A 26,949-nucleotide genomic window follows, 5' to 3' on the forward strand; every position below is an offset into this window, starting at 1 on the left:
ATAAAACTGAAAATAAAACTGAAATTAAAATTAACATTAAACATAAACTTAAAATTAATGTTAAAGCGCAGCGACGAAATGAACTAGGGAAGGAAAAAATACAACATTCACAACAGCCTTTGCCTTTTCGCTTCTTTTTTTTTTTTCATCAATGAATTGCGTAAAAAAGAATTACTATTAAAGAAATAACACTACGTAAAAATGGGGTGCTGCTTCAAGTCATGCATTTTAACACACCTGGGCGTTGGACTACAACGCAGTTGCCTAGACGCACGTGTGCACGCATGAGTGGCTGTCCATCCCATGGGCGAACGGCCGTGCGTTCAACTTAACACCCATGTGCATACATCCAGTTGGAGAAGCGGGGAAAACATCAGCTAGGCGCATCGTACACATCGTGCGCATTGTACGAATCGTGCGCATCGTGCGCGTTGTACGTATTTGCATACGCCTTTGGGATTTTTTTTTTTTTTTTTTTAGCAAAGCCTCAATTAAAATTAACCCGCGCGGTATTCCCCGCATGGTTTACCGCACTAGGCATGCAATGAGCACATTCATCAATTAGCCAGTTGTTGGTAGCTGCTCAACAAGGTGCAGTCATTTCCTTACCGCTTTTACAATAAAATGTAATCCGCCTCTGTTCCCCACAGGGAAAAGGAAGCACGTCTTGCTGTTCCTTCTCAGTGGTCGATTCGCCTGCATGGCGTGTACATACGCGTGGTTTTATTCATCTCTCCCCTTTTATCCTATGCACTTGGGTTCACTCTCCCACTAGCGGTTCCCCTGAACCACCGTCACATATCAATATGATGTGGAAGGAAAACAAAATTCTTGTCTATGTTTGCTTGATAATTCCTTACGTGAAATTTGTTCTTATACATATCTGCCTCTTCGTTCGGCTCGAAATGACTATGGGGGAATCTCTGCATCTGTTCTGCATTTTGAGGGAGAAGGTAGAATGGCTTATTTTTACCGAATTTATTTCTCCTGCTGTTGCCATTTCCGTTGTTTGCAGTGGTGACGTTGCATAGGGGGTTAACATTGTTGAGGGGGTTAAGCCCGCTAACGCTGCTGATCCCGCCAAGGTTGTTGAGGGCGCTGACGCTGCTAATCCCGCCAAGATTGTTGAAGCTGTTGACGCTGCTAATCCCGCTACTGGCAAGGTTCCCATTATTGCCATAGTTGTTGGGCCCATAGTTGGTGGAGCCATAGTTGCCGACACCGCAGTTGCCGACGCCGTAGCTGCCGACGCTGTAGCTGCCGACGCTGTAGCTGCCGGCACCGGGGGTGGCACCACTGGCATTCCCCACACCCTTACTACTGTTGCTCATCTTCCTGCTCTTTTTGAAGTTTTTCGTATTTTGCTTCAGCATTTCGTTCAGCAGCTGCGCGTTTACATCATCGGGGTTGCGCAGGACGTGCAAAAGGATATTCAACTTTTCCATGTTGTTTTTCACCAGCTTCTTCCACTTCTTGGCGGATATTAAGACATGGTCTGGGTGATGACAAAAGGCGCATTCATCTCCGTTAAGGCATTTATTCCCATTGTACACATGTGCACAGGGTTTACATACTCTTTGTTCATGGTCCAAATTTTGAGAACACTTTTTGTAATATTTAAACAATTTCTGGACGGACTGATTTTTCGATAGGCACTTGGTTGTGTTGAGATTACTAGAGTCACAAGAATTCATAATGATATGCTCATTAAATATATTTCCCGTGTTATTTTTATTTGCATTGAAGTCATCCAGCACGTCGTTCGTTTTTATTAAATTCATTTTGGTGAAGGAACTGGAAATGTCAGAACTATCAAGTGCATCGAAAGCACATGTCTTGATGCTATCATGTGGGGATACTATATTAGTGTCTTCAAAAAAGTTGTATTCCTTATTTATATTTTTTTGTATTCCTGCATGGCCCCCTATGGTGTACCTCCTTCCCTTGGTAGAACAATAAATGATATTATTATCCGGCGAAATGGAAATGCAAGCCTGCTCATTTAACGTTCCATTTTTATTTTCCGCGTATATATATATATTGTTATTATTAAAAATGATATTATTTCTTATGTCATTTTCGTCACTATATTTTGGAGGTAAAGTCCTAAAATATTTGAACACGGAGTAGTCCATATCTTGTACATTTTCTTCGATATTTTCCAATTCTGAAAATCTTTTATTTACAACATATTTTACCTTTTTGGTTGAGTAATCTGCGTAATTGGACAACGTCCTGCAGATATCGCTATTCATTTCGGAGCCCATTTTTTCTTCGTTTTCTTGTTTCAAATGAAGTAGGGAGTCGTAGATGGTCTCTTTCTGGTGTAAGAATATATCAAGTGCACTGTTGTATTTTTCTTCGCTCATTCTATGACAACTTTGCTTAATGTTTTTATTGGAAAATGTGCATTTTTCCGCGGGTGTCACTAGGTTCATTTTTTTTTTTTTTTCACACCTTTTTTTTTTTCCTTTACAAGGTTCTTTCTCGGGGTGGCAAATTAAGGCAGAGTGCCCGCGTTAGTTTGGTGAAGAGTGGAAAGAGGTGCGTACGTGCATGTAGATGCGCGCATACATAGGCGTAGATACTCACATACGCACGTATAGATACGCGCATAGATAAACACATACGTATGATATACACACTCATACGTGTAAACTTCTGACGCACGGAAGCGACCGGGGAAGGGTTGCTTCCACAGTTACCCTCCTCGCATACGCACACACGCGTTCGAAACGGTCAGAGTGAACTTCTACAAAAGGGAGTAAGAGTAAGCAATTAGTTCATATTTATGACGTATGTCGTAGCTTTGGCGAACAGTACGTTATTTTATCTAGTGCGTATGTTTTTTTTTTTATAGATACCCATAAAGAAGTGTTTTTTTTTTTTTTTTTTTTTTACACTAAAAAGTTTCAGGCAGTTGGGTTTAATTTTGCAATTCTTTTTAAACGGTACATTTCGTTAATTTCGCCTTTTTTCAGGTTAAATATGTCTTTGGAAAAATGGAACATAAAACATGAAAATGGAGTGATCGAAATTTCCAAAATTTCTTACAAACATGCATTTGCGATGTTTATTCCGTTAGCATACATTTTGAGTTAATTTTTTTTTTTTTTTCTTTAATTCAAAGTTACAACATTTTGCGTTTGTAAAAAAAAGTTATAGCCATGACCACATTTTTTAAAAAAAAAAAAAAAATATTCCATACGTGTGTCTATGACCTGATAAAAACAGAGTTATATTTCAAAACAGCTAACAACAAGCCAAAATTATTATTATGATTTTTTTTTTTTTTTTTTTTTTCCAACCCTTCAGAAATAGCTATTTTTCATGTTCGTTGTAAAAGGTGTGAGCGGTTAGTTATTAATCGGAAAAATGGCATAATGAAATTTTTTTTGTGGAAGGAATGTTCCTCTTTTTGCTAAAAAAGGAGGACAGAATGGCCTCTCTACATTGGGGCTGAAAAAAAAAAACGCGTACACCAGTGTATATTTTTCGATATATGCATATCCACGGGAATACATGGCATATTACGTGGTAGCCAAGATTAGGGAGCTGTACGCGGAAGGCTCAATTTTATGACATCCAAAAAATGTGAACCAGTGTTATTTTTTATTTATTTATTTTTTTTAACCATGGTGCACACGCGGGTTTGTAACTTTTCTATAACATTTCGCATAAACGCATTTTGCTCACTTTGGTTTTATTCTATAACGGGGAAAAGTAAGCAGCGATTTATGCTTTAAGCTTAATTAGCTCAAATGTCCAAAAAAAGGAAAAAATAAGCTTAAAGGTTAAGTCGCTGTTTATTCGCTTTAAAGTTAATTAAATGCGCAAATGTGTGAGCATTCTTCTCGTTCCTCAAATTGCGCGCTTTGTTTTGAAGCACCCAGTGGCGTTGCGCAATTATGTGCTTCCTCCTTCAGTTGCGTTCATTTGGCGTAGTTTTTCAAACCGACGGGAAGTTCCACTAAGTCAATTTGGAGGTTTTCCCCGTTTCCGCAAATAAAGTGGGGTAATTCGTTATTTTCCATTCTTCTAAATGTATATATGTATGAGCACATATATGTGTTCATTTTTCTGAACGGTAATAATGCTTACAAGCTGCTTTGAGTTCTTAAAAATAAATGCCCCATAGGGGAATTTTTTTCATCTATGTTCGTTGCGTACTTCACGTAACATTACAGCAGCGGGAACCTCCAAAGTGGCACAAAAAATGAGCCACTAAAAAGGGAACACAACATAACCTCCCACGCGCGGGAAAATACAACTTCGCGTTGTGGAAAAAATTAAGCCGTTATTTTTTTATTTCCCGTCCTGACAATGTTGCGCATGCGTGTATGGGAAAACATGTGCGTTTCCCGGCGCATGAAATGAGGCATTGCTGCCTACGTACGGAAGAATAACACATGAGTAACGCATACATTATTCCGCATAAACTGCTAATTGGACTTTAAACCGCTGGACGCAGATCATATGGGCACATCCCAACCCACGATGCTTTCGCGATGCCTTTCACGATACCTTTCGCGACGTTTTTCACGGCACTTTTCACACTGCAGCTGTGCTGCTTGTATTTATAGCATGCCAAATTTTATTTCTCCGAAAATTTGCAATTATTCATCTGATAAGGTAAGGCACAAAAAATTGGCGCTGTCATTTTTTTTGCGGCGAGCCCCGTTTTTTTTCGCAACAGTTTTGCGCCTCGAATTTTTCGCAAAATAAAGCGGAAAAAAAAAAAAAAATCACCGTTAGGAGTAAACCATGAATTTGCTTTCTTCCATTCGATCTATCAATTGACTGAAGTTTTTTGCCAAATGGGGGAGATGGGAAACAAATAGAGAAGCTAGCATTGCCTCCGTCATAAGTACTCGTACATATGTAAATATATATTCCTACGAACGCGTATGTTTACGTTCGTATAAAAGGCAGCCAACTCATTCCGCCTAGCTCTTTTAAAAGTAACAAAATTGCATGTGAACGGTGAATCCCTTTTGAAGGACGCAGTAAGGTTATTTTTTAAAGCATCAAAAGAATGTTCAACTCGTTATAATAACTTTTTGGTAAAGAGGGGCTCAGCGGGAACATGTGAGAGGCATAACCATCTTCGCCTTGCATATTTGCCTCGCATATTTGTTCAGTTCATCCATCGAGCAGAATTCGCTCAAAGGTGTAGCGAAACTAACTAGGGGACGCACGTTTATGAATGCGTAAATGTATACGCTTATGTATGCCTGAGGGGTAGCTCATGCTTACAAACGAATGAACGGGCAACATGGATCTGTTGAAGGAGTATGACGATAGTGAAGACGGGGAGGGAGACGGCACCGAAGTCGCCGAAGGGATGCAAAGCAACCAAGGGGAAGAACAAAAGGGTCAAATGGTAAGTGCGACTCCCGTTAGCCTAATAAACTGTGCACCCGACGTTGATACATACGACTTGGAAATAAAAAACTACAAAGAAAAGTTTAAAAATATAGAAAAGAAAATAATGTTCGACGACCCGACTTTTCTGAGCGTACTGAATAAGCCTCAACAGGGACCCAGCATAAATGAAAATTACAACTTTTTAAAAAATGCATCCAAGAATCATTACAATGGGTGCATAGAATCAACCTATGTGAATAAAAACATGTTTGATTATCAGTATAATCAGTTTAACTTAACTGGGGTAACGGAGAACCCGGCCCTGAAAAGTTGCTACAAGAAGAATTACCAAAATTATATAGTAGCAAGGAGTAGGGATTATGAATTGCTAAATGATGGGCAGCCGTCATATGACCAGAGGTGTAAGAAGAAAAGATTCAAAAGTGAAAGGCAGGATGATGACGCTTTGGAAAGGTATAAAAGCCCCTGGGAGGATAAAAGCTCATTGTATAGCAAACAGGGGGAAAAGACTGAAAAGGGAGAGACACTCGAGAACGACGGGGTTAAAGCAGATTCCCAAACGAATAATGAACAGACTAATAATGAGAAAGGCGGGTCTAAAAAGGCAGCAAGGAAAAACGCAATTATGAAGCTAGAAGCTTGCACTTTAGACGAAGCAATTAAGAAAAATGTGGTAAACGAGAAAAGTACCCTATATAATGATAAGGTAGTCTCCACATTACACATAGATGAAGAATCAAATGACTATTATCATAAGTCCTGGTTCGAATTGCCTGCAGAATATAAAGAAAGAGATTTTATGATAGAAGAAAATTTTCCTCCTAAGAAAGAAATTCACACATATAAAGGACACAAAATGGGGGTTCAGAAGATTCGCTTTTTTCCCAAATATGGAAATTACATTCTCTCTGCTTCATTAGATCATACGCTAAAATTATGGGGAGTTTATAAATCAAAAAGTTGCGTGAGAACATACAAGGGACACTTCAAAGGGGTTAAAGATGTTCTTTTTGATAATGACGGAGCGAATTTCCTAAGCTGTAGTTATGACAATAATGTAATTTATTGGGATACAGAATATGGGAAAATAAAAGGAGTGTATAATCAAAAAAAGACGCCCTACTGCTTATGTTTAAATCATGATGATCCAAACACGTTTTTGGTCGGAGGTGCTAATAATAAAATTTGCCACATAGATTTCCGAACAGGCAACATAGAATTAGAGTACAATGAACATTTGCAAGCCATAAATACTATTACCCTATGTGAAAATAATAAAAAATTGATAAGTACATCCGATGATAAAAAGATTTTTATTTGGGAGTATGGCCTTCCTGTCGTCGTCAAGTATATATCAGATGCATCTATGTTTTCAATAACAGCCGTTTCGGTGCACCCCAGTAACAACTTTTTTTTATGTCAATCGATGAACAATGTAATTACTGTTTATGAATCCACGGGGAAATTTCGACTGTTTTCGAAGAAGACTTTTAAGGGCCATCACAATATTGGCTATGCAATTAACGTATCGTGTAGCAATGACGGGAAGTACGTCATTAGTGGGGATAGTAATGGGGGCCTGTTCATTTGGAATTGGAAAAAAATGTCAAATTTTAAAAATATGAAGGCGCATCAAAATGTCTGCATAGATTGTGCGTGGCACCCCTTTAAGACCTCCATGTTGGCAACCGCTAGTTGGGACTCCACCGTTAAGTTGTGGGAATGAACGGATTAGGAGCGTACCAAAAAAAGGAAAAATATAAAAAAAAAACACTTTTCCCTTTTTTTTTTAACCTACCATTTGAAGCAGCCGATCTTTTTAGGCCACTACACCACAACATAACTCCTTTTTTTTTGTTCAACATTCACTTTTTTTTCACTTCCTGATTTTGTGTTTACGTAAGCGCCATTCGCGTTTACTTTTCCTCCACAAGAATTAAGCCCCTTTGCGCTATTCTTTTGAAGCGTGTGAAACATTTTTTTGGAAAAATTTTAAAATGCACAAAATTGTGAAGGAAAACCAAGTGGGGGAGGGCATAATGGTGTAGAATTTCCCACCGCAGAGATGTGCGCGCTGTTCCGTGCAACCTTTGGAAAACCTGAAAAAGGACAACTCCTCTTGTGTTACGCGAAATCTGTAAAAAGGGAAAATGGAAAGGGGGGGAGTCCGGGGTGTGCCACTGTTCCGCTTTGAAAAGGTAGCGCTAGGGCAAAGGGTGCACAGTTTTAACTGGCTATATAAGTGCCCACGCGTGAACACTGGCACAGTTTGAACTGGTTGTATAAGCGGCCACGTATCCACACATCCACGTGTGCACACGTGAACACGTGAATACGTTAACACCGTGTTGCTCTTTCTTCCTTCTCAGCACGCAGCCGTACATTCGTCGAAAAACGGGTTCACATAGTTGAGGGCGTTTAAGTTATCTGTGCGTATCTGAACCGCGGTGGACCACTCGTGGACGTGAAAGACCATGAGTAGGTGATGCTTCGGTGGCAAGAAAATCCCCACGAATTTTTTAATCACGTCTCGGTTTGTGCTACTCCTAGGGCTGGCCTTACGTTGTTTGCCTTGCCCTTCCCCCGACAAATAACGATTTATTTTACATTTCGAATGGGCACCATTTTGCGCGTGGCCTTTTTGAACTATTTTCCGCGCCGCGATGTCCCCACCCGTTGGGGTAATTCTTTTCCCGCACTTGGCCTTTTCCCCAATCACACGATTAGCGTTCAGATGAAATATACGTCTTACGCGTCGAGTAAAAGGTGTAGCACGCGTACTGTTGTGCCTTTTTAGGAGAGCCCCCTTTTTGGTACTATCCCCTTTTGCGCTTCGCTTATCTCCTTTTTCCATAGTTGCTACATCCACATGGTCGTCATGGGCAGAATGCATTAAAGCACCCCGCGCAAGGGTACTCATAAATTTAGGCTTATACCTGAGGTAATGTGTTTCCCTTTTTCTGGTTGTCCTATCGCCCTTAAGATCGTATGCTTCCTTTCGACTCATTGTCGAGCTGGTCGTCCCATCGGTTTCACTCGAACCGAGAGGATAGTTATCAATGTAGAACTCATCAAAAATGGGGTTATTAATTTTTTTGTTTTTTTTCCCATAAGCATAATAGTATTTATCATTCAGGCAGTAGTTCCTCCCTACGTGCATTTCATACTGGGGGAAATTATAGACATTCCAATTTTTTACATTAACATTTTCTTGAACCACAAATGGGTGTAGCTTTTTCTTAATCACTCGGAGAACCTTATCCGCTGTCATGTTCAAATATTTCGCGGACTTATACATTTTCCCAATTTTTCCATTCCACACATCTTCAAAAATGTTTTTCCAGAAATGAATGCTGGCTCTAAATGGTTGGAAGAAATCCGCAAAATTTAAATTATATTTTCCTAGAAATCTTTTGAAGGTTTTTTTTTCCCTATTTAGGTATACGATGTATGCATAGAACTTGCTCTTAATTAGTAATTTGACTCCTATTTTGATTAACAGTTTGTACGAACTGGTCGTTTTTTCTGCTCTCTCGTTTTTGCATAGTTTGGCTCTTCCACTATTCCCCCCCATGTGGCACTTTGCTCTCTTTAAAAATGGACTTCCTTTTAACATGCAATTTATTTTATATGCTTCCTTTTTTATTAGGTTTCTTTTTAGGTCTGCAAAATGGGTGCCATGCGTTTTGTAAGCTGCCGCGTGCTTCTTCTTCTTTCGATGTCCTGGCTTGGTTCGTGCACCGTTTGGGGGGTGCCCCTCCGACCGCCATGTGGAGAGTTCCCCCTGTACGGATCCCCTTCCTTGCTCTATCCTCCTAATTAGCACCTTCATCGTGTGTTTTACCTTTCCCCTGTACAGTGCACCGCTATACCGGACGATAAAAAAGTGTTTTTTTTTCAGTGACAAGATTTTCCTCCTTCCGGGTAGCCTTCGGAACAACGGGGCATCCTCCCTCGTGTGTTCATCACGGTGATCCCACTCCGCCCGTGCATCCTGTTTCTCCTTTTCAGAGGAGTCGTATGTTATAGGGGGACCCTCGCGACCTAATTGTATGTACGGAAGGTACACGTTATGTATTTTCACGAAATCCCCCTTGTGCACGAAGCAGACGTTCAGGCAGAAGAGTGTTTCGTTTGGATTCCAAAGTGGCTCCCCATGTGGTGTTCCCCGTTTACTGTACTGTTTGTGCTTTCCTTTACGTGCGGTTATGCGGCGTAGGTTAGTGGGTGTTGCGCTGGTAACGTTCGCGGGGGCCATACCGCCTTTCTTCCCACGGGTTGTGCCGCTTTTCCTCCCAGGGGCTGTGCCTCTCCCCGCGGCTGCTTCTACACCGCGCGAGTACCTCAAAAGGAATGGAAAGTAGATGCACTGCTCCGCACTAGCAATGTAGGTGCAGTAATTTTTTAAGCTATACGAGTCGTCCCTATAGATGCTGTAAAAGGAGAGCGCGCTAAAATCGTTGCCGTTATAGTAATGACTGGAGGGGAAGGCACGTGCGCCGATATGTTCCCCCTCTGAATTTCTTGCACCACGTTGAGAGTAAAAAATGGTCGATCCGTTATCCTTCAGAGATAGCACCTTTCTTCTGTCTAATTTGTAAATTTTTAATTGAATAAAATTCGATGTGTCATTTTTTTTTGCATATTTTACGTTTATGCTGTTGATCCTTTGGGTCATTTCTGGGTCGTCACCCACAGGGTTGACATCTGCCCCGGTCAGATCGCAGCTGTAATCTCGACACTTCTTCCCCAATTTAGCGCACTCTAGGATGGAAATTTTATTCTGAATTATATTCATGTAGTACATGCACGTGGTGTGTAAATACTCATAATTACTTTCTTTGATGTGCCTCAAAATGGAAAGAATGAATGGGAAGCTATCCGAACCTTCATGACGGTGTAAAACCACTTTTATAATTTTAAAGATAACCATATAAACCTTCAAACTGAATTTATATTTTGCCAACACTTTGCTGAGCATCTTCATAAGTGCCTTAACATTTGTATATTTGATTTTTACGAGGTAGAAGAAGAATGCCAAAAAATTGATGAGCTTATAACTTGGCTTCATTTTCACTAAACGATTTATCACCCCATTTTGGATAGCGCAGAATAATTTTAAATCTTTTTTCTCATGCAAATAATGTAACATAAAATGGATTACGTGAACTGAGCTCATGTTGGAGAGTAGCATACGGAGCAGTTCCTTCTTTAGCCTTTCCTTCGACTGCCTAGATTGACTACCGCATTTTAAGAGATGGTACGCGAATATAAGAAAGTATATTTTTTTCTCATGAATTGAATTGTTCTTTTCTGATGGGGTGTACCCGGAGGGGTCTTCCTCCAATGGGTTTTCACTGCTGATTCTATGTTTGGCTCCTTTGGCGTGCTTCACATTCGCTCTTTTGCGGTAAAGAGAGTTTATATAACACTGCAGGCTTCTCCCACTAGCGTTTTTTTCTTCTTCTCTGCTACTAGCCAAGCCCAACTGTGAAACGCCTTCTCTGGGGTCGCACTTCAAGCGCAACCTCGTCTTTTGCAATTTCTCCCCGCATGCGTTGCAGTCGCGTGCCCACTGATTGGTGCATACCCAATTGGACCTTTTCTCTAAAGGGGAGTTTTGCCTAATTTGTTTTTTACAACATTGTGATTGTGCATTGAGGGGGCGATTCTTTCCACGGGCACTACATTCTTCTCCCCCCAATGCGGTGCTTTCATTTTTTACTTTTTGAATGCATTTGCATGATGGATCTTGTGAGGGCATCTTTCCTAAGGAGTGGTCCCTCCAAAGGGGGAGTTCACCACCCCAGGGGTTTCCATTCTTAGTAGCCTCCCCCACGACTACATAGTTATGATAGGTATACAAATTTTTGTGCACCTCTTCCAGCTTGATAGGTATAGGCCTATGCTGCACAAATTTCAGAACAAAATAATATTTGACAATTGCTAAATCTTTCGAATCGGAAAAAGAAGGAAAAAACTGATTAATGTCCTTTTCGCATAAATTCAAAACGTATTTTTTGTTTAAAAAAAAGGAAAAAATATATATTATGATTATTTTACTAATATGTGTGTAGAACCCATTTTTGATAACTAGGGTAACTTTGTCGTACAGATCTCGAATGACATCTTCATTCACTTCTTCGTAGAGCATGTAAAGGTAATTGACGCTGACGGCAAAGCGGTAGCTATCATTTTGGTACAAAAAATAGTTATTCTTTTTTAGCATATCAACTAGGGTGCTTGCGAAGAGGGGGGCATGCCCACTGAAATGGAACATCAAATGGGGATTTCTACTTAGCAATTTTGTTACCCTTTTTTGTATTGCCCTTTTGCACTTGTGCGCGATGGGGATTGTTTTTGTTTGCCCCGTTGTTTCCCCCTCGGGGGGGCACTCTCCCCCGGGCATTTCTTCGTGGTAACTAACGGGCCAGTCAGCGGGTGAATCAGCGCCCCCACCTTCAGCATCGCTGGCCCGATTCAATTTCTCCACTTTTCCAACCCGGCCTACCACCTGACACCCGCCCAGGTTGACATAAAACGGCAAAGTAATTAGGCTCCCCCCGAAATATGAATTCGTTTTCACTCTCTCTGACACTTGGGTGCTTTTGCAAAATTCTTGCAGTTCTAGCCTTACGTGGTTCTCCCTTACGAACGAGTTAATTTGGTTGATGAGATTGGTCTCATCCCTGCGTTGTGGAGCCTCCCCATCTTTCCCCTTACCGGCGGCCTCTCGCCATCCATCCACGTGACTGTTCCTTCCATCGAAGCAGTTATCCGCATGGACTTCCTCCCCCTGGGCAGAGGGCAAAACTTTGTCGCCTTCCTCAAATACCTCATGAACGATCGAAAAAGTCGCCAAAATTGTAATATAATTAAACAGAACGAACAGATAAAGATACCGCAGGGCATTTATAACTACCTCTTCACTTCCATTGTTGCATCTCAATTTGGTGAGTTCTCCAATTAGGCTATACAAATCGACGTGGTTGTTTTTTAAGTACTTATTTTTAAAGTGGGCGTTGTTCCTACTTGGGGGAGAAGCGGAGTAGTGGCTTCCCTCCCTTTTGAGCATGCAAATGGTGGTGATCGTCCTGTTGTACACATCTCCGAGCAGGCAGGATAAAATGCCTAAATGGGGGAGGGGAAAAAATTACATTATATTACTAAGTAGAGGCAATGTACAGCCAACTTTACGTAATAAAAACAGCTCATCGTGTAACCTTTATAGGCATTCTCAATCTCGTGCAGGGAGAGAACAGAATAGTATTTCAAAATTTGAGCAGAAACAAAGTGGTGGAAATAGAGTTTCTTCGCATTCGCCTGTTTGTCATTATCGTAGATTTCAATATGGCCGCAATACGAATAGGGGAAATTTATATTAATTCTGTTATCCTTCTTGTCCTTTTTTTGCACAAATTTTTTTAAAATGGAGGACCCCTTTGCAGTTAGGCTATTTGCACTGTTTGAGGTGCTAACCCGATTGACGTCACTCACCTTTGTTACAAATTTGTGATTCCACGTGTTCTTATTAAGTAGGAAAAATTTGTCTTTATTAAAATGGGACAGTAGAGATGAATTATCCAAGTAGTAGGCAAATTTACAATTAAAATTGTTTAGTACATTTAGAAGAAAAGAAATAAATCGGTACACCCATGGGTACAAGCAAGAATTAAGAAGGTCAAAAATTAGGATCAAATTGGTGAACAGAATGAGCAAGTGCACCTTTACACGTATGCTTGATGATAGGGTTTGAAATTTTATGTTACTTACGTGTAAATCGTTATTAGGAAATAAATTAATAGGGATGTACGATTTTTTATTTACAAAATTGTTGCTCTCAATCAGTTTGCACTTGTGCTTTTTATATTTATATAATTTTTTTATTTTTTCTCTGCTTACAAGGTCATATGGAACGTACTCCGTGTGTTTCCCCTCCGCTTCGTCCGTGCGTTTATAACTCTCCTTATTTTGAGCATTTGCCTCGTTTGCATCGTTCGCCTTCTTAGCAATGTCGGGGATGAATGTTGCTCCATTAGGCCATTTTGCACCACGCGTTGTGGTTGTACCGTTGCTGGACTCTGAGACGGAGCTTGCGTACTCCACTACGGAGGAGGAAGAAGAGGGCGAAGAAGAGGGCGAAGAAGAGGTCGATGCTCCGTCACCATTATCCGCTTTTCCCAACAAATTGAAATTTTCCTTGTGATATTTCATTACAGCATCGTACAAATTTGTGTACTTCTTTTTTTTAATATATAACAAATTAGCGATCCCTTTTGTGTTTCCGCGCACGCTTCTGTTTAGTCCACCGCTCATCCGTTTGCTGGCAGAATGACCGCTGTTGCGGGTGCGCTTCCCTGCTCGCCGCTTGGACCCATTTCCGCCCCCTGCTAACGTGATAACCTCCCTGGAGAACGTCTCGAACGTGTAACTTTGATACCTTCGCAGAAAAAACTGCTGGTAATCTGCGCTATTTTTAAATATATAATTAAAATGAAATAAACTCAGATAGATGTTTTTTTCTTCTATGTACAGGAAAATGTCCTTAATATAATTGTTCAGGCTATATTTATCGGTAAAGCGTGTAGCGTCGGCTCTGTTCATCCGCTCCTCTCTCCTTGCGCGCTTTTTCATTCTATCGAAATGGGCTTTGCTGCTCTCGCCATCGTTTGCAGGGACACGTGCGATGCGGCTCTCCATGGTGCCCACCCCGGCAGCGCCCACTGTGCTACTGTTGCAGATCGGCGCTTCCTCGATTTTCAGAATTTCCGCATTTTTCGCAGTTCCCGCATTTTCCCTTTGGCGGACTTTGCCAAACTCGTAGTACACACCCTCATCGTTCAATATCAAATCGATCACGAAAAGCAATTTTTGAATGTTCCCCAAGGAGAGGGAAAAACAGTTGTTCATAATATAATCGACATTTTTTACAATGATTGAATCGATTACTTTATTTTTCGCGGGGGTTTTACTTAATTCGCCGTTGACAATGGTTAGCGATAATATGTTATAAATAATTATTTCGAGCAACTCCTCGTCCAGCTTCTGTTTTTTTTTGGGGGTTCCCACATTACTCAGGGTTTCCTTTCCCATGGCGTTTTTTTTCTTCTTTTATGTACCCAGTTATCTATTAGGCTGCGTTTTGTCTGATAGTTTGGTATGCTCACGTAGCTTCAGCTTCTTTCCTCTCATCGACATGCTTCTCAGTGAGCGCTGCCCTTCCATTAGAAATGTTCGCATAGTTTGCCTTTTTTTTTTTTTTTTTTTTTTGTCCCTTTTATGGTTTTACTTTCTCACGAATTGTGTATACCATTCAATCGGCTAAATTTCCATTTCGTCAGTTTAGATCGTTGCATGTTTTGTTAGGCTTTGCCAAATACGCACACGCGAAGCTAAAAAGGGAAAACAAAACTGTCTACCTATGTTTACTGTTAAGGAGGATTAGCTGATCGCGGACCATTTAATTCGATTTGTTCCCTTAATTTTTTTTCTCCTTTTGTTGGATGGCTTTTTCGCGGTGTGCAATTTTTGCGCAGGTTTTTCCTTCCCAGTTGGTTACCTATTCGCGTTTGTTTTTTTGAACATTTGGCAATTTTGTTCGCGTGGGAAATTATTTTTCTTTCTTTTTTTCTTTCCTTTTTTTTTCTTTCCTTTTTTTTTCATTTTTTTTTTTTTTCTTTCTTTTTTTCTTTCCTTTTTTTTTCTTTCCTTTTTTTTTCATTTCTTTTTTTTTTCTTTTTTTTTTTCTTTCCTTTTGAGCACTTGTAATTTCACGACCGAGTTTTTCGCCCCAGTGGGCGGCAGCTGAGAGCATGTGCGGGATCGATTTTCCTTTTTTTCCAGGCACCGCTCGGCGTTTTTCATTTTAAACGCGTTGCCATTTTAGTGACATTTTTTGAGGGCAATCGCTATCGCAGTCTCAGTCGCAGTCTCAGGCACGGGAAAATACATACACATATGTATGTTTATTTGCATATATACATTTTATGTGCACATATGCAAACACGCACATGTACACATTTCTTCCTTTTGCGTTTTTCGCAAATCGGACAAAAATTCACGTGCGCGTTTGTATGCATACATTCGTATGCGCATTTTTTTTTTGTGGCGCTCAGCTCATAAAAGTGCTACGTAATTGTGAAGGGAGGTGTTTTTTTTTTCCCCCCCCTCCCAAAATGTTTACTCACTTGTGCAGCATGCGTTAGCACATGGGTGAGATTAACTAAACACCTGGACGAATGCACCATCCCACGTGGTGAGTACTGCACAGCGAGATAGAACAGTTATGTCGAAGGGAAACCGAAAAATAGCCGTTTTCAACCTGGAAAATGAAGGGAAAGGCAAAATCCCTGATAGGCACAGGAACGATGCAAGTGGGACAAACCTTGTAAACAAAAAATGGAATGAGGATGTTTCCTTAAAATCGGAGGGAAGGGATAAATTATGTACCTTGAAAGATTTGAACTTCAATGGAGATTATTTAATTAAACGGAAAAGGAAAAAGAAGAAAGCACAGTTTGCTGTACAAAATAACGAACTAATCTTGCCAAACAAGTATGACTATTTTTTGAATAAAAAAACGGACTGTTTTGCCATCCAAAATGGGAACACCAAGAGGTAGGTTGAGGAGAAAAACAACACGCATGGGTGTCTACCACTGATCCACGTGGCTTCACTCTGCACGCAGAAGGGGAGAGAACAAGTTTTGCTCCCTGCGCGATGAAGCATGCAAATGTATGCACACGTATGCACTTCTATACACCTGTATGCACTTCTATACACATGTGTGGAGTGTTCCTCGTTTCCCCCCGCAGCCACAACATGGAGAACCTGCAAGACATTTACTACGTGTACAAGGAAAATTCAGATATCTGCGACTTGATCATCAGAAGGTACAACGAAAATATTTATTTGAGCATCTTTAACAACATGCTGATCATCATCAACCCACATGAACACGTGCAGGCGTTTTACAAACTGGTGTTCAAAACGAAGAACAAAAATAATTATATATTTAGTTCGTTCATTAATTACACGTTACAGAAGAAGCTGGGGAAAGGAGAGTCCGAATTTGAGTCGCAGGAAAATTCGGATGATTCTTCTGATGGCAATTACGGGGAAGATGACAAAAATGTGTTCCGCTACTTGGGGCAAAAAAAAATGTATCTGGGCAGAGGGAACATCTTCGATTTTGATAAATTTAAGAAGAAGAGGAAAAAGAACTTAACGGAATTGAAAAAGGAATTATATATCAAAAGCAACGATGAAATGGCGCAAGTGCACAAAGATATTTTGGGCACTTTTAGAATAGATTTTAACGAGCTGTTCAACATTAGGACCGACCCGCGGAGCGCTTCTATCGACGGTTATGGCAGTGACTCCCTCGGAGGTTCTGTGCGCGGTTCGGTTGGCTACTCGCTCGGGGGCTCTGCCGGGGGCACGTTCAGCGGCACGGTTGGGGGGAGTGCAAGCGGCACCGCAAATGACATAGAAAATGATTATGTTAGCGGTGATGGTAACGGCTCCCTTGGGGGACCCACGAGCGACGGGCTCGACCAGGGCAGCGCCACCGCTTCCAACTCGCGACAAAGCGGCGTACACAGTAGGAGCGCCTACCAGCCAAGCAGCGTGTCCAAGAGGTCCATCAACTCCAGCAGTTATAACAACCTGGGTGATTCCAAAGATCCGCAGCTTAGTACATCAAATCATGGGAATAAATTAATCTTCATATGTGGAGAAAAAAACAGCAACCAGAACGTAGTAAGTACTTATGTATTCAAGCATATAATAAAGAAGGGGAAAAACAAAGAACTGTATCACGCGTACAAAAACGTTATGAATGTGCTCAACTTATTTTTTAATTACAAATGCTACAACTTTGTTATTCACCTCAGCAGCAGGAACAAACTGCTCTACTTCAATGTCCTTCCGTGCTTTTTAAGTGACCACAGCAATGTGACAAATATTTGCACCAAAATGGGCAGCTTCTTGGAGCGCCTGAATTGGGCAGATGGGCAGGGCAAACAGGGTGTCGCTAAGAGTACCCACACGCGTGCTCGGGGAGATCATCACAAAATGGATCACTCCCAATGTAGCAGCGACGGGGGAGGGGAAAAAGGGACTCCCAGCAAATATGATCACAGGAAGAAGAAAAAAAAAAAAAAAAAAAAAAATGCCCAAAGAGGAGAACCACATGCAAGTTCGAGCAACGACTCCGATAGCACCGATGCAGAGCGCACAAAGCACCACGAACAGCGACGCTCAAAGGGGAGAGGAAACCAAAACGAAATTTTTAATATACCCTACATATTCTTTTTCCTCCTCGGAAGCACCCTGCTGGATAGCTCAAACAAATACTACAAGCACTTAAAATTGCACACACTTGATATAAAAAAAATTTACAAGAATTATGTAGACGCCCCTGTCGACATAGAAATAAAGGAACCCGACATAAACAGGACGTTTGATTATTTCCTAGAGCTAGGATTCACACAAGGGGAAATTCTCTCAATCATTAAGTTAAACTTTGCACTCATTTTTATTAATATATATATCACCATAAGGACATGTTTGCACAAAAATGAGGAGGAAACGCTGAACTTCCTACAACTGCAGCTGATTAATGTACAGGATTATAAAAAGTTAGTAAAGTCAAACACCATGAAGAGAGAGGGGGGAAAATCCTCATCCTCAGATTATTCAAATGAGAGTTTTCCAAATTTTATAAATTTTCAAAATGAGAAGTACCTGAGCAGCGATTTTAGCTCCTTTACGGATGAAGAAGAAAGCATAAGCTGCATTAGGCAGGTTCTACAGAATGGGCGCGCTGAAGAAAAGGAGACCAAAGTGCGCAGCTTCAAAAATAGGAAGATGTGCACGCCGCTGCATAGGAACATTGACATGCATTCCAGCAATAGCAGCCATCTGCGAATGGGCAGGGACGACAGTGCGGCAACGAGTGGGGGGGAAAAAACCGATGAGTCGAATAGGCACGAAAATCACATGTACACAAGTATAACCAGAAGAAGTGGAGAGAGAAAGAAAAAATCCAATTATTTCATAGTATTCGCAGGACACATCATGGAGGAATACATTGCTTTCTTACTAGGTGTCGATTTAAAGGGGATGATCAAAATGTTAAATAACCCCATAAGGCTCAAAAATTTATGTTCCACTATCTTTTTCAGATTAAAAGTTAGAATAATAAAACAAATTAATGAGTACCTTAGAACTTACTTCCTGAATGGTACCGTTGCTCACTCCTTGTATGTGTATAGCAATACGGGCCTGACCGCAAACATCTCGGAAGAAAGAAAAAGTGAGAGTGGCCAAAAAAAATACAACAACTTAACCCAACTTATTAACAACATATATAACGAAATACTGCACCAGTATTATTTGAAAATGTCAATGTTTAATATGGATAGCTACCTCGTGCATACAATAAATGCGTTAAACGAGTCGAGGGAAGAAAATGATGACTACGACTCTGCCATAGGAAGTACAGTGGAAAAGTACAAACGATTCAGTGATCACCTCTGTAGAGGTAGTATAATCAGTTTTTACATTTCCCAATTTGGAAAAAATACCATCCTACATTTGCTAGAAAAATATACATATAAATTTTTACGCACCCTGGAAAATTGCCAAGAGGTAAAGGGCATAAGCCCATCCGTCGTCATAAAAGCAGAGTATTACAAAATGGTGTACCTATTTTGTGTAGAAGTTTCACGTGTAGTCAGGCGCCTTACTGAGGGGGTGCACTCCAGAAGGATTTGCGATCAGGGAGATAGCGGCAATAGTAGTGATAGCCTCGGATGTAGGGCCAGGCGCGATCGCGGTGATCACCCCGTGGGAACCACCCATTATAGGAAGGATGGACGGAGGAAGAGAGAAACAAAATTGGCTGATGAGGAGTATGCGGAAAAAATGCTGCTAAGGCTGATGGGAGAGATCGCCAAAGGTGATAAGAAGGAGGGGCATGCGGGTGGAGGCAATCTGGCAGGAAGGAGAAGGAGAAAAAAAAAATTCTCCATAGTGCACTACAACGACGAAACGGTTACGTACCGATGCAACAACATGATTTTGGATAATGCCAAAGATCTGTGTGCACTTAATGACACTATACAAATCATAGAAAAGAGTGAAATGAAATTTTTAAGAAAATTATTTTTTGAAAATTCGTTCCCGCTAAAGAACTTTAAGAGCAACTTTTTATACGACGAAATTTGCTTCTTCTCCAGTGTTATAAAAAATACGTACGAGAAATTCTTCGTGCTTCTTCTAAATGAGAGGGAGAGGAAAAGGCAAGATACATTCCTAGTGCCCAAGTACATGACCAAATATGTCAGAAGCACTGGCAGAGGGTTTGGTGCCTATTCTGTTGGGAGAACATCTCGCAGCAGCAGCAGCAGTGGTAGCCACCGAAGTAACATGTTCAGGGGGGATATATTTTTCCCCTCATCTGCAAATAGGGCATTTTTTGGCGGCAGGGGAAGGTCAAGCAGAAATTTCTTTCTCAATTCTGCTACAATATCAGGGGAAGAAATCACCGATTTTTCTGAACTGAAAAAAAAAATAAACAAGGAACATGTCAAATCTGTTATAGACATGCTAAATTTGAAACGAATTTTTAACTACCAGTTGAAGTATTTGTACCATAGCTTAACCTGCCTAGACTTTATCAAGAAGTATTTACTATTCTGCATCCACGTCAGCAGGGATGGGGACTTGATTAAGCTCGTCAATTATTACGAGCTCAGGTGCAAGAAGAGGGGCGAGCACAGCTGTGTAAGAGGTGTGGGGAGGGCTGAACAGGGGGAAAAACATGCAGGTGTGGAAGCTCATACGAACGTGGGTGAGACCGTTCGGGATGCTGCAAATGAAGATGGAAGTGTTAAAGAAAGTGCTAATGGGGATGTAGCCCCCAGCTCAGTTGGCAATGCTGCTACTAATCCAAGGGGGAACGTCGCTCCCAATGCAAATGGAAACGACGCTTCCAACCCAAGTGGGAATGACGCCCACAGCGCTAGTGAAAACGCCGCGCCCAGTTCAAGAGAAAGCATTGAGGGGAACGTGGCCGGAGGAGGGGTGGTAACCGAGCAGGAGAATAACCCACAAAGCCATGCACCCAACAAGAAAGAAACCCCAAAGAACGCAGAAAATTTCAACTACCTAAACTGCCTGAACGTTCAGGAGAAAAAAGATCTGTGCAAAATAATTTTGTACAATTTTAACATATCAAAAAATACGTTTTATTTCCGGGATTTTATATTCCTAAGCAAATATGTTTATTTCATTTTAGAAAATTTGAGAGCCAAGTACGTAAAATCGATAGTGCCTTACGTCCGCAAAATTGAGAATTGCTACTTGTCGTACAAAAATAGGAAAATAAAATTCTTCCTTAGAGACAAAATTGTTACCATTCAAAACTACATGAGGAGGTTCCTCTTTCTCGAAAGGGTGAAAACAATGGAGAGAAGGAAAAACCTATTCGTATCGTTTATCATATTTTACAGTTACATTGTAAAAAATAAAGACTTTGACGAAACGAAGGAGACGCTGGAGTTGTGCAAAGAGAATTTCATGAAGAATGAAAAGAAGCTAATTCGACATGCAGCCAGTGTATACATACAATCTTGGTATAGAAAAATAATGCAGCAAAGAAAATATAGAGAATTAAAAAGGGAACTCTTTCAAAAAAAGGCCATAGAAAATATTAACAGCGCTATTAGAACTTACCTCGTTCAGGTAAAAATTGTAAAACATTTGAACGAAATAATTATCCCTAACAAATCTGCCCTTTTAATTCAATCCTACTTTAGAAGATACATGTGTCTTACAAATTTCCAGAAAAAACTATTTTTAAAAATTTGCTTCTTATCTATTAAGAGAAAGTACGTATCCTACTCGAATGTCCTCATTAAGGTCAATTACCATTACTTGTTAAAAAATATATACAGCAGAAATATCATTCAGAGTCAGTTTAAAATTCCCGAAGCGGTGATTAAAATTCAAAGCAACTACAAGGCGTATGTGGTGAGGAAGCAGTTCACCATGCTGATGGGAGCCATATACTTCACACAGGCGTACATACATACATGCGTAGAAAGGATTAGATATATCAAAATGAAGAAAAGCATAATTCTAATTCAAAGGTGGTGGAAAAATTTTTATAAATTAAAAACACTCTTCTCACAAGTGCAGTTTAACATATACGGTAGTGAGTATGACAAGAACAAGTATTACTTTTTACAGAAAAATAATTTCCCATTTTACAAATATTATATCTTGAAGGAGAAAAAAGCTCTAAAGCTTCTAACCTATCACATTTTACTAAAACAGTGGTATTTTTTTTACTTTAAGAAATTCCAAAAGAAAAATCATCAATTTAATATTGTGTTTAATTTAAAAATGTATAAAAATGTCTCCTATCATTATACCCTCCCGTGGGCATATAAAATTAACAGCATTTTAAAAATTATTCACATGGAACAATTGTTTCAGAAATGCACTAACAATAGCCAGAATACCATTTTTAACATTCCCGTTTTTGGGTCCATTCAAATTTTCGTTGGGGGATCCCACACCATTCTGCTAATCAGCCAAAGTGTTATCAGCGAGCCTGTCGGTGATGCCCAAGACGGGTTCACCACCACCATGCGGAAGAGCAACACCTATGGGGACCGGAAGAACTACTACGCCAAGTTTGTGTACAGCTTGGGTTCTAACGATTATGGGCAGCTCGGCTATTACAACCTGTTTGAGAAGAATTTTATCTACCACACGAGCGGCATGGGGAGCGGCACAGTTAACCACCTAGCAACGAACAGCAAAGTGGATCACCTAGCAAACGCGGGGGTGAGCGGTCGGGAGGAGCCGATTCAGCCAAACGGTAAACGCAGCGAAAGGAAAGCCTACCCCCGGGGAAGGAGCCAGGACATGACGAACTTCTCAGATCATAGCGGAGGAAGATGTAGCTCAACGTGGGATACCACCAAAAGGGAAAGCACCTCCAGCAGTGTGGGACCCCCTCCAGAAGAAAACAGAACCGTCGCTTCGCAGCTGAGAAGAAATTCGAGACCTCCCCAAAGCCGAAAAGGAAGCACTTCACCTCACCGAAGCGGAAATGGAAGCGCTTCCCCCCCCCAAAGCGAAAAAGAAAACGCTTCGCCCCCCCAAAAGGAGAAAAAAAGAGAGAGCAACCCCGCAGAGTACAGCCTATGCAGCAAGTATAAGAAAAACATCCAACATTTAATTTTCGAGCACAAACGTAAATTCACAATTGACAAGAAGCTTTTTTCGAATACCCATGGGGGGGAGTGCATGCAGGACATTGTAGATTACCAAATAATAGATAAAAAAAATGCAAAGGGGGAAAATGAAAAAATCGTGGAATTCACCAAAGTGGTAAGTGAAACAAATAAAATTGCAAACATTAGTTGTGGGTCTGAACATACATTAGCTTTATCAGAAAATGGAAATGTATATTCTTGGGGGAGTAACCTATTTGGGCAGTGCGGGCAAAAATATGAAAGGAGTATAGTAAGATATCCTAAAATAATAAAACATTTTTTAAAAAACAAAATTAAGATTAAGAATATTAACTGTGCATCCTATCATAGTGGGTACATCTGTAGAAAGGGTGATCTCTACATGAGTGGCAATTTCTTTTTCATAAACTTGAAATATTTTTGCGAGAATGTGTACGAACCTGTGTTTTTAATATCTGGGTGCCACTCAATTCTATGTAATGACAGCTACAATGTGTGCCTAAGGAGCGATAAAACCTCTCTGTACATTTGGGGTAATAATTACAAGTGCATCTTAGGGTTAAATAAGAAGAAGTTAAGAAACCTCGATGAAATATCTATCTACCCCTTGACTTCCCTTTCGCCAAACATTAGCGTAATCAAAATTGCATGCTCCGACAATTTTGTCTGTTTGATTGCGAAGCCTGGGTATACTAAACATTCACTGTACATGTGGGGACAATTTGGGCTTATCGAAAAAAAAGAAGAAAGCTCCTCCCCTGTAGTCCCTCACACGAGTAACGTTTTTAACAAATTTAGGATTAAACCTAACATGAACAATTTGAGGAGCCCCGATCCGGAGAGCGCAAATAGCGGTGGTGACGCCACCGTCGCACGGGGCAAAATAATATTCATTGCGAACCCCTCCCCCGTTCACGACCCCCTGTGGGACGCTGTGGAAGCGATTGATGTGTGCTGCGACTTGGACGAAATTCTGGTGCGTTCCCTGAGTGCAGTAGCGCTGTTGAGCGGTTCCCCCGATGAGCACCTCCACCGATAAGCACCTCTCCCGATGCGCACTTCCTGAGCGGGCATGCCCGTGTGCACATACCTTTTCGCACGCACGCGCGCGGCACATGTGGCCCCCCCCTCCCGCAGGTCCTGATGAACAACCTCTGCTTGTACGGATTCAGCGCAGTCGAAATAGTCAGTAGCGATGATAAGAAAGCGAAAAAGAAGGAAACGAATTTATCCTACTCCTACTACGGAAGAAGAGAGATGGAGCAGAAAAAGGAAAAACAAAACATCTACGAGGAACCAGAAATTTACGATCATATAAAACTTTTAAACCCATCCCTCTACATGTTTAAGTATTTCAAACCGTCCTACTTTAACATAAAAAAAATTACCTGCAGTTACAGTAGGAACAGCTTATCAATTATGAATGCAACAATGGGCGAGTACGAAGTTCCCACGGTTGTCAAAAAGATGGATTTCGTCACCCCCTCGGGTAATCTTTTTCTTTCATGTGGATGTGCGGCGTATGGCGTATGCACTACACCGCTACGCTTCTTGAGGGAATCGCTTTATTTTCCACCTCCCCCTTTTCTTCCCCCAGGTGATGTTATGCAATTCCCGGAAAAAATACGAGAGGCCATATTAGCCAACGCGAAAAGGGAGTCCAACAAATGGATTAAGTCAACGGATGATCCCTACATAAACGTAAAAAAAAAAAGAAATAATAAAAAAATGCATAACTTTTGTGTCCGTATCATCTACGCAAAGCGCGTGCATAAAAATTTTGCAAATGTGCGACGGGTTTGTTAAAGGGTACGAAAAAGCTTATTTTTTTTTTCGTTTTTTTTCTTTTCCCCACTCAGCATTTCCTAATAAAAAATTCAAGCGATTCGGACAGCGTTAACTGATCACTACAAGTTTAATGACCCCCAAGTGAAGGTCTAAACGGGTTGAAAAAAATTTGGATTTTTTTTTTTTTTTTCACAAGTTTGCATGACGTTTCGCCTATTTGGAGGAACCGTTCCGAGGGACTCACGTTTCAACCATTTTAGCTAAACATGTTTTAAATTGTTTTTCTTAAAATTAAAAGTTGTTTCTGTGCTTTAGTTTTTTTTTTTTAAAGTGATAATTATGCATAATTGAGAAGGTAAAAAGGGAGTCCTTTCCCTGTTTTGTAATTTTTTCTGTTCCTGATTTGTCACACTTTTTAATGCTCTGTGAAGAGTGTAAAATATATCATACGTTTTTTTGCTTTTTCGTTTTTTTGTTTTTACGGATTGGCCATCCTTAGCATGTGGCGCAACTCGCACTGAGTGAAGCTGCGAGCGTTCATTTCGTCGTTTGCCGTCGTCAGCGATTTGAAGCGACGGAGGTGAACTGAGTCGTCGCTCGTTTGTTATTTGGTTTGTTCGTTTTTTCGCTAACTCGCTTGTTTTATTTCCCTCTTCTTTCTGCGTTATTGGACGTGGGCAGTTCCTCCCCCCATTGCGCGCAAAGGCAACTCCAAAATGAGCAACGTGGACGAGTTCTACGAATACGCGAAAAACAACTTCCTAAACTTCCTGAAACAGAATAATGTACATTCTCGAAATGAAGAGAAGGCGAATGAAAAAAAAGGGGGCAAGGAAAATAGGGTTAAGGGAATGCACGATCGGCACCTGTCTGATATGAGAAAGCTAAAGAGGGACGAGCTCAATGATAAAGAAAGCTACGACCAGAAATGTAAAGATTTTCTTCTTAAGAGGAAGAGCAAAGGTTTGAGGAGGAGCGCGAAGGGGGGCTCGGCAAGTGCCTCCTCGGACGCGTCAGCTTCATCCGCGTCGGCATCATCAATCGCATCCTCCGCTTCTTCCTCTTCACGCACTTCATCTTCCTCATCCGATGAGAAGACGAAAAGGCGAAAGCGAGAGAAGCATCGAAGGAGACACAGGGAGAGGGACAAAAAGGGAAGGAAGAGGAAAACGGAGAAGGAGGACGAAAAAAGGAAGAAGAGAAAAAAGAGAAAGAAGGAAATGATGGAAGAAAAACCGAGGAAAGAGAAAACCACCAACTGTGGGGAACACAAACGAACGGAAAAAAAGCACGAAGATGGGGAAAAGAGCCCAACGAGGAAGAGCTACCAAGTGGGGGGACGATTGAGCCATTCGCAAAAGAGCTCTTCCCCTTCGGATGATGAACCAAAACGGAAGAGCAGAAGGGAAAAAACGGAAACCCATTTTTGTAGCCAAAGTGAAGACAAAATGAAGACTCATGACACGGAAAAAATCACCCAGTTGAGTGCCAAATTGGAAAGAACAATAGCGGAAAAAAAAGAAAAAATGTTGTTAAAAAACGCATTGAACAAAAATTTAGTAGACTGTAAATTTTGCATCGACTCAAACTCTTTCAGCAAAATTAACAAATTGAATATAATCAGCATCAGTCAGAAATCATACATATGTTACTATAATTATAAAAATGTTTTTTTAAAAGACCAATTGTTCATTTCGCCAATTGAACATACCACAAGCGTAACGAACACAAATTTTGATACCGTGCAAGATATGCGCAATCACATGAAGTCGCTAATAGCTATGCTGGAGGAAAGCAATCAGACGTGCATTTTTGTCGAATTTAATAACTGCTTTAATGCTAGCATCGAATTAATATCGCTGAGAAAAACAAAACATGCATATATTAATTGTTACATAATACCAATGGAGTTACTTGAGAAGGCAAAAATTTATTTCAAAAAAAATTTGGAAGATATAAATTCTCTATATAGAGAAAATAAGCAGTTAATTATCACGAAAAATAAATATGCCCCTTACAACGTTTTACCGAAACAGATCCCCTACGTTTCGGTCAATTTTTCGCTGGTGGAGACGTACATACAAGTGATTGAAAATAATTATGATTACATAAATATGTGTAAATGTATTTTTACGGATCTTTTTAAGAAGGATAAATTTTATAAATGTTTTCAAAACTTTCAGCAGTATGTGAACGCAGTGGAGAATTTTAAATCCGCCTATGGAAAGTACGATTGGACGGCCTACATGAATTGAGGAGGTGACGCGCACGGGGGGTGTATATATGTATGTATATATATATATGTTTATATATATATTTTTTTTTTTTTTTCCCGAGACGCGTTACAGCGTGAAAACCTTTTTGCGTTATAACAAATTAATTGTAAAGAAATGGGCGAGCCGCTCAACCCTTTACTACAAAACGGGGGGAAACAAATTGTTAGTCGCTTGAGTTACATGCCGCAGCGCATTGTGTGATGCGGGATGCGGGATGCGGGATG

General features: G+C 40.6%; 5 protein-coding genes across 5 annotated transcripts, besides 12 other annotated features; 3 read left to right on the plus strand and 2 right to left on the minus strand.

The window, feature by feature from the left end:
• Nucleotides 1-794: 794 nt before the first annotated feature.
• On the minus strand, nucleotides 795-2,438 carry PVX_123640 (hypothetical protein, conserved; the record flags this gene model as incomplete). The annotated part of the gene is made up of 1 exon (XM_001617240.1): nucleotides 795-2,438. One exon carries the CDS (start codon nucleotides 2,436-2,438, stop codon nucleotides 795-797), a length of 1,644 nt encoding a protein of 547 aa, XP_001617290.1.
• A 101-nt stretch (nucleotides 2,439-2,539) lies between these two features.
• Nucleotides 2,540-2,592: a microsatellite.
• Nucleotides 2,593-4,754: 2,162 nt separating this feature from the next.
• On the plus strand, nucleotides 4,755-7,114 carry PVX_123645 (pre-mRNA splicing factor PRP17, putative; the record flags this gene model as incomplete). The annotated part of the gene is made up of 1 exon (XM_001617241.1): nucleotides 4,755-7,114. Exon 1 carries the CDS (start codon nucleotides 5,276-5,278, stop codon nucleotides 7,112-7,114), a length of 1,839 nt encoding a protein of 612 aa, XP_001617291.1. The 5' UTR covers nucleotides 4,755-5,275.
• Nucleotides 5,136-5,157: a microsatellite.
• Nucleotides 7,115-7,753: 639 nt separating the features above from the next.
• PVX_123650 (hypothetical protein, conserved) lies at nucleotides 7,754-14,481 on the minus strand (the record flags this gene model as incomplete). The annotated part of the gene is made up of 2 exons (XM_001617242.1): nucleotides 7,754-12,519; nucleotides 12,612-14,481. The coding sequence occupies 2 exons, from the start codon at nucleotides 14,479-14,481 to the stop codon at nucleotides 7,754-7,756; spliced, it is 6,636 nt and encodes a 2,211-aa protein (XP_001617292.1).
• Nucleotides 11,168-11,237: a microsatellite.
• Nucleotides 14,482-15,398: 917 nt separating the features above from the next.
• Nucleotides 15,399-15,421: a microsatellite.
• A 468-nt stretch (nucleotides 15,422-15,889) lies between these two features.
• Nucleotides 15,890-15,934: a microsatellite.
• Nucleotides 15,935-15,940: 6 nt separating this feature from the next.
• Nucleotides 15,941-15,961: a microsatellite.
• A 30-nt stretch (nucleotides 15,962-15,991) lies between these two features.
• Nucleotides 15,992-24,467, plus strand: PVX_123655 (hypothetical protein, conserved; the record flags this gene model as incomplete). The annotated part of the gene is made up of 3 exons (XM_001617243.1): nucleotides 15,992-23,637; nucleotides 23,799-24,150; nucleotides 24,259-24,467. The coding sequence occupies exons 1-3, from the start codon at nucleotides 16,108-16,110 to the stop codon at nucleotides 24,465-24,467; spliced, it is 8,091 nt and encodes a 2,696-aa protein (XP_001617293.1). The 5' UTR covers nucleotides 15,992-16,107.
• Nucleotides 19,017-19,075: a microsatellite.
• Nucleotides 19,210-19,233: a microsatellite.
• Nucleotides 19,820-19,847: a microsatellite.
• Nucleotides 20,365-20,384: a microsatellite.
• Nucleotides 23,541-23,641: a microsatellite.
• Nucleotides 24,468-24,776: 309 nt separating the features above from the next.
• PVX_123660 (hypothetical protein, conserved) lies at nucleotides 24,777-26,704 on the plus strand (the record flags this gene model as incomplete). Its single annotated transcript, XM_001617244.1, has 1 exon — nucleotides 24,777-26,704. The coding sequence occupies exon 1, from the start codon at nucleotides 25,166-25,168 to the stop codon at nucleotides 26,702-26,704; it is 1,539 nt and encodes a 512-aa protein (XP_001617294.1). The 5' UTR covers nucleotides 24,777-25,165.
• Nucleotides 25,114-25,219: a microsatellite.
• Nucleotides 26,705-26,949: the final 245 nt, after the last annotated feature.

Source organism: Plasmodium vivax, chromosome 14, assembly GCF_000002415.2.
Source record: "Plasmodium vivax chromosome 14, whole genome shotgun sequence".
Taxonomy (NCBI): Eukaryota; Apicomplexa; class Aconoidasida; order Haemosporida; family Plasmodiidae; genus Plasmodium; species Plasmodium vivax.